Below are 7,117 nucleotides of genomic sequence, written 5' to 3'. Positions count from 1 at the left end.
TGTCTGGCTTAGGTGGCCCCTTCTCTGAGGGGTCTTACCCGTCTCTGACTACCCATACTTTGGGGGCAGGGGGATGAAGCAGAGGCAGCGTTTGCTACAAGAGACAAGCTTTGTCTCCTCGTGGCTTGCATTCCAAAGGTTGCTCACTCAGCCTTAGCCATGGGATATGGTTACAATTCCTGAAACCAGGCAGAGCAGTTCCCAACACACAATGCTTGTTTTTAAATTATATTTGTGTGGTGAGTTATTATTTTAGACAGTGCTCATGCAAAAAAAAAAAAGAATATATTAGGAATTCTGGCCAAGATGGAGGCATAGTTAGAAATGCTTCACTTCCTTGCATAACCAAAAGAAGGATAACAATAATTTTAAAAACAATAAACAACCAGAAGTTCCAGAAAATCAAACTGCATGAAACTTCATAACTAAGATGTTAAAGAAATATTCATCCAGACCAGTAGAAGGGGCAGAGACCTGAAGCTGATTGGAGGGGTGCCAGATGGTGAGGGCAAAAGAGGGCTGGCTGAATGGGGAAACTAAAGACTCAAAACCTCTAGCTGTAAAATACTGTGGGGGGTTGCAATGATGGGAGAAACTCCCAGCCTCACAGAACAGTTCTTTGGAAAATGGGGCTAGAGCAAAGCAAGCAAGAGGCATTATTCCCTCTCTAACCCTTCCCCCCATAGACAGTGCCACAATGCAGCAAAAAGGGTTGCCCCACCCTGCCAAATACCCAAGGGTCTGTGCCCTTACAATATAAGAGGTGTGCTGAGACAAAGAAATATTGTTCAAATGAAAGAACAGATCAAAACCACAGAAAAACAACTAAGCAACAAAGAGATAGCCAACTTATCAGATGCCGAGTTCAAAACACTGGTAATCTAGATGCTCACAGAAATGGTTGAGTATGGTTGCAAAATAGAAGAAAAAGTGAAGGCTATGGAAAGTGAGAGAAAAATATACAGGGAATGAACAGTAAAGGAAAGGAAACCAGGACTCAAATCAATGATTTGAAACAAAAGGAAGAAGTAAACATTCAACTGGAATGAAATGAAGAAAGAAGGAAATGGTGAGAGGCTTAGGAACCTCTGGGACACCTTTAAATGCTAAAGCATCCAAATCATAGGGGTGCCAAAAGAAGAAGAACAAGAGCAAGAAATTGAAAAGTTGTTTGAACAAATAATGAAAGAGAACTTCCCCAATCTGACAAAAGAAATAGACTTCCAGGAAGTCCAGGAAGCCCAGGGAGTCCCAAAGAAATTGGACCCAAGGAGGAACACATCAAAGCACATCATAATTAAAATGCCAAGAGTTAAAGATAGAGACTCATAAAAGCAGCAAGAGGAAAGGAGAGAGTTATCTGCAAAGGAGCGCCCATAAAACTATCAGCTGATTTCTCAAAAGAAACCTTACAGGCAAGGAGGGGCTGAAAAGAGGTATTTGAAATCATGAAAGACAAGGATCTACATCCAAGCTTACTCTATCCAGCAAAGCTATCATTTAGAATGAAAGGAGTGCTATCATTTAGCACTATCATTCAGATGAAGTGCTTCCCAGATAAGGTCAAATTAAAGGAGTTCATCATTATAAAGCCCTTATTATATGAAATATTAAAGGAACTTATTTAAGAAACAGACTAAGATAAAAAAAACTATGAACAGTAAAATGACAACAAACTCACAGCTATCAACAACTGACCTAAAAAACAAAATAAAAAACTAAGCAGACAACTATAACAGGAACAGAATCACAGAAATGGAGATGACATGGAGTGTTATCAGTGGGGAGGTAGAGGAAAAGAATGGGAGGGAAAGTTATAGGGAATAAAAAGCATAATTAGTAGGGATAAAATAGACAGGAGGAGGTTACAAATGGAAATAAAGAACGATCTGACAATAACCAGAGAGGAGGGGGTAGAGGGATAATGGGGAGGGCATCAAGAAACATGTATGAAGGACACATTGAACAAAGCCAAAGTGGGTGGGTTCAAAGTTGGGAGGTGGTGATGGGTGAGGTGAGGGGGAGGGATGGGGGTTGAAAATGGAGACAATTGTACTTTAACAACAATAAAAAAGTAAAGGAAAGAAATGCTGTGGCTGGTGTGGCTCAGAGGATTGAGCACTGGCCTGTGAAACAAAGGGTCACCTGTTCAATTCCCAGTCAGAGCACATGCCTGGGTTGTGGGCCACATCTCCAGTAGGGGGTTCACAAGAGGCAACCACACATGATGTTTCTCTCCCTCTCTTTCTCCCTCCCTTCCCCTTTCTAAAATAAATAAAATCTTTAAAGAAAAGAAAACAAAAAGCATATTATAGGAAACACAAACTTGTATGTACAACCCATGGACATGAACTACGGGGGGGGATGCTGGAGGGTGGGAGGTGCAGGCAGAGGGGGAATAAAGAGGAGGAAAAAATGGGACAACTGTAATAGCATAATTAATAAAATATACTTAAAAATAAAAAAATGAAACCTGGAAAAAGAAAGGGCACATATTGTCTTCAGATATTTAAGTCTCTGAAAATTATTATTTATATATTTAGGAAGTAGCCTTGTAAATATTTGAAAAAGAGTACAATATAAAGATTGTTTTTATATAAACTAAGTTCAATGAAAAACATCACAAACCAACTTAGATAGTGCAACTGATATTTTTAATATAACAAAATGAAAATCCTTGGAAAAAAGTAATTTTTATAGATTTCACTCACTTCTGCACCAGTATCTGAAAAAGGAAAATGACATATTAGTATCGTATAATAAAATTACCAAGTTACTTGCACTTAAAGCAAAATCGCTGGGATTGTCATCTACAAATCCATGCTATAATTAAAATACATGTTCATGAAAATCAAATTTGCCTGCAATATTATACATTCTTGTAATAATGAAGTAATTTAAAAATGTCCTGTTAATTCAATGTTATGATTTATTTGTACGCATGTATATATTACACATGATGTTTATTTTTGTGTGTGTGTGTATTATATTTGGATAGTCTCCTCAATCTGAATAATTTGAAGTAGAATTTCTTCTCTGCCTTAAGAGATGTTTCTAGAAAAATAACTCTTACCTGGTGTGAATTAAATAATTAATGTAGTAAGATACTAATACAAATATAAACTTCATGAGAATATGAACTAAATTTACCTAATGTCTTGAACCAATTCACTAACTGATATTCTTTTAGATAATATAAAATAAGTAAAACCAAAAGAATATAGCAATATTCAGGGTTTAAGTAAAAAATGAAGACTTCTAAATTTTTTTGGCCATCATTGCTCTTAAGAGGCATCACTAACAAGATTAACCATCATCACACATTTGGTTTTCAGTTCTACTTTACTGATGTCACCTCAGTAGAAATTCTGATTTGGCTGATAAGCAAATAAAGCCTTGTTATTCTCCTGTCCAGGGAATATTTATAACAATAAAAATGGAACAGCCTTGGGAAAGAATGAGGAATGAGAACTTGGAAAAGGGTAAATTTTTTGCTTAGATGACTAAAACAGAATGGATCTTATTGAGCTTTGTGAGCAGTGCCTTTCTTCCCAGGACACTGTATAATGGGGAATGGAGGTAAGGTTGTGGGGAAGAAGGTGAGCTGTGGGAGATTTCAGATCCTAATTGTTTGTTTATTTGTCACTAAAACGAATCCCTGGGTGTGGGTTAAGCATGGTGGCTGAATGAATAGCATGCAGAAAAATCTCTGAGAACTTTAATAATGGTCCTTCTCTTTTACAATTCAAATCCATCCCCCATCTGAAATTTCTTTCCTACACTGACAATTATTATTTTAGAATATTTAAGTTGTAATTAAATTGGATCACTTTGAAGAACTTTCTAGTTGCTCCTAAGGTGCCTGAGCTCCTTACACAGGACACGAGTTCATAACTGCAGAGGTTCTGAGACACAGACTGCTGGTACCCCTCCACATCCCACTTTCATGTTCCATGTAGCAAAAATATATTCAAAGCTAGTTTCAGATTATGAGGTTTAGTTTATTTAATGTGTTACTTTAAAATCTCACTACTAATATAACTTACAGAAACAAGTACATGATACTCTCTTCCTTGAAGAATTTCATTTTTTTACCTATAAAATAGAAAGACTTTTCATACATGATGAACTATACTTAATTTCATTATATTGGGCCTGTCTTTTCTTAATAATCTTTCTTCTTTAAGAAGTTGTATTCTTCTGATCTCTTGAAAACTCATACTTCAAAAGCTCTACATTGCCACCATATTTAGCTTTTGGAAACAGACAACTAGTCAAATCATCTTTCTCAAAAAATGTCCTTCATACATTTTTTGGCTATAGGATAATGTTCAAAATCATTAGCAGTGTTTTCAGTACCCCTTCTTGTCAAGTTATATTTCTTTTTATTCATACTTTTAAACATTTCAGCTCTATCCCTGTGTGAGCCATAAATTATGGGTATACACTGGTAAATGGAAAATGCTTTGTGTCAAAGAAACCTACTGGATGAATGTGTTAATGTGTGAAGCATTGTAGAATAAGTGTAGCTCTTTATACCCCCATGAATTGTTCCAGTAAACTATTTAACTTGATCCTGATTCCTATCAGAATCAAGGAACAAAGGAACAAGAAGAAAAGTTTGTACCTCCTTGTAGGAAATAATTTTTAGAAGTATCCCGTTAGTGGCAATGTACTGAAGAATGTATTATTTGGTGGATTTAAGCTCACATTTCTTTTTTAATTTTTAAATTACCATTTATATTCGTTATTATTCTAAATTAGTTTCAGATGTAGATCAAAGTGGGTAGAAAATCATATACTTTACAGAGTGGTACCCCTTCTGTTTCAAGTACCCACTTGGCTCCATACATAGTTATTATGATATTGAGTGTATTTCCTATGCTGTAATCTACATCTCTATGACTATTCTGTTTGTACCAAATTGTACTGCTTAATCCAGTCACCCTTTTCACCCAGTCCCCCACTCTCCCTCTTTGACAACTGTCAGTCTATTCTCTGTATTTATGAGTCTGTTTCTATTTTGTTTATTTTGTACATTAGATTCCACATATAAGTGAAATCATATGGTATTTGTCTTTCTCAGTCTGACTTATTTCACTTAGCATTTCACTTATTTCACTCTAGGTCTATCCATGCTGTTGCAAAAGGTAACAGTGCATTCTTTTTTATAGCTGCAAAGTATTCCATCATATAAATGTACTGCAGCTTTTTATTCACTCATCTATTGGTGGGCACTTGGGCTGCTTCAATTTTCCTCCTGTGCCATGGTTCAGAATATCTTCTACATAGTTTGGAACCCAGCTTTTCCTTTTACAAAATAGCTGAATTGTTTGGACCACATCTACTAAAACTTAGCATCTATATGCTTCTTAAATATTTTTGCAAAAAATTATTGTTTTAAAAAAGGTTAGAAAAGTACACTTTAGGTCAAGATGAGTTACAGGAATTTACCCTCTTGCCTAAAAATATTTTATTGTACTAAAATTATTAAAAAGCAACAGTCTCTGAAAATCTGAACAATATTAGGCTTTGAATGGCAGTGATCCCTAAGAGTCAGGAAGCAAATACGATGAATTCTATGATTAGCCCTAGTTTACTGCCTGGAGATAAATAAGAGAGGGATGGGTGCCCATTACTTTTATTCAACATTGAACTGAAGGTTTAAGCCAGGATAGTATGCAACAAATAAACAATTACATGGAAACAAATAAATGACATTCAGTTTGGAAATTAAACTTCATCAACAGATGAGTAAAAATTATGATATATCCATATAACAAAATAATACTCTGCAAAAAATAGATTGAACTACATGGATAAGTCTCAAAACAATTATGTTGAGTAGAAAAAGCTAGACGTAAGAGTTTACTGTATAGAGTATGCTGATATAAAATTTTAGAAAATGCAAACAATCTGTAGTGACAGAAAATAGATTAGGGGTAGGAAACAGGTGGGTGGGATTATAAAGAATAGGAAGAAACTTTTGACTCTGGTGAATATAGTCATTATTGTAGTGATTTTTTTTCTGGGATGTATTCATCGACACAATTTATCCAAGAATATACTTGCAGTGCATGTAGTTTGCTGTATGCATGTCAATCATTATTTCAATAATGCTATTCAAAATATTTAAGCTGATATATTCACTTATGGAGGTACTATGTTTCTTTTCTTGTCCTAAAAATGTATTACAGGAATAAGATTTAGGTAACCCACCAGATCAAGAGAAGTAGAAGAATAGGTTTCCGGGGCAGCATGTGTGGCCGGAGCAGGGGTGGCCGGAGCAGGGGTGGCCGGAGCAGGGGTGGCCGGAGCAGGGGTGGACGGAGCAGGTGAGGTTGAAGCATGCTCCACTGCATCAGTCTGGGTCCCAGCAGGCTCAATCGCACATGCTGGGGCAGAAGGCAGGGGTGCACTAGATGGTTTAGCTACATACTTTATTGGGTCAACTGCACTGGATTGGACAAAAGGTCTTACAGGTCTGTTTGAGGTGTGGATGGCAGAGGAATCCTTCTGACGAGGTGCATCCAACCAAGTAGGTGTGGGAAAACTAGAAATGCGGTTAAGGGGCGCTCTAGGAGCATTGAGAATCCAGGGATATGCGGGTTTCACTAGATCGGTGTTAGGATTCCCAAGGTTCTTGGGTAAATTATTCTCAGAAGGAGAGCCAGGAGGAGGGAAATTATTCTCTGACATGGGATAAGGAATATCCATAAATGGGTTGACTGGGTGATCCTAAAGGAAAAGCAGAGAAATCAATTGAAGTTTATTGTTTGTCTCTATTTTATTTAATACTCATATTAAAACTGTGGTGATACGCAATGGATGAATGTTACTTTTTAAAGAAAGAATTCCAATTAAGTCTCTATCTTAAGGCTGATATCAATAATAGACACCACTTATGAACATAAAGAGAACCAGCAACGCTTTGGTTCACAATCTACTGAGCCACATCAGTTTTCATATATTTTGGAAAATATTGCATTCTTTGTCAACAATACTTTTCTATGATATAAAAACTTTATTTGTATAATGAAATTTCTTTTTAAGTATGTTTTATTGATTATGCTATTACTGTTGTCCCAGTTTTTTCTCTCCTTTATTTCCTTCCTCC

At 36.2% G+C, this 7,117-nt stretch overlaps 1 protein-coding gene across 1 annotated transcript; it reads right to left on the bottom strand.

Annotated features, from left to right (window-relative positions):
- Positions 1-6,180: 6,180 nt before the first annotated feature.
- Positions 6,181-6,699, bottom strand: PRR27 (proline rich 27). Its single transcript, XM_037150433.2, has one exon. The coding sequence runs from the start codon at positions 6,697-6,699 to the stop codon at positions 6,181-6,183; it is 519 nt and encodes a 172-aa protein (XP_037006328.2).
- Positions 6,700-7,117: the final 418 nt, after the last annotated feature.

Source organism: Artibeus jamaicensis, unplaced genomic scaffold, assembly GCF_021234435.1.
Source record: "Artibeus jamaicensis isolate MK-2021 breed Jamaican fruit bat unplaced genomic scaffold, CSHL_Jam_final scaffold_1031, whole genome shotgun sequence".
In the NCBI taxonomy this organism is placed as follows: Eukaryota; Metazoa; Chordata; class Mammalia; order Chiroptera; family Phyllostomidae; genus Artibeus; species Artibeus jamaicensis.
The sequence above is the reverse complement of the archived record's forward strand: the minus strand, read 5'-3'. Positions and strand labels throughout refer to the sequence as shown.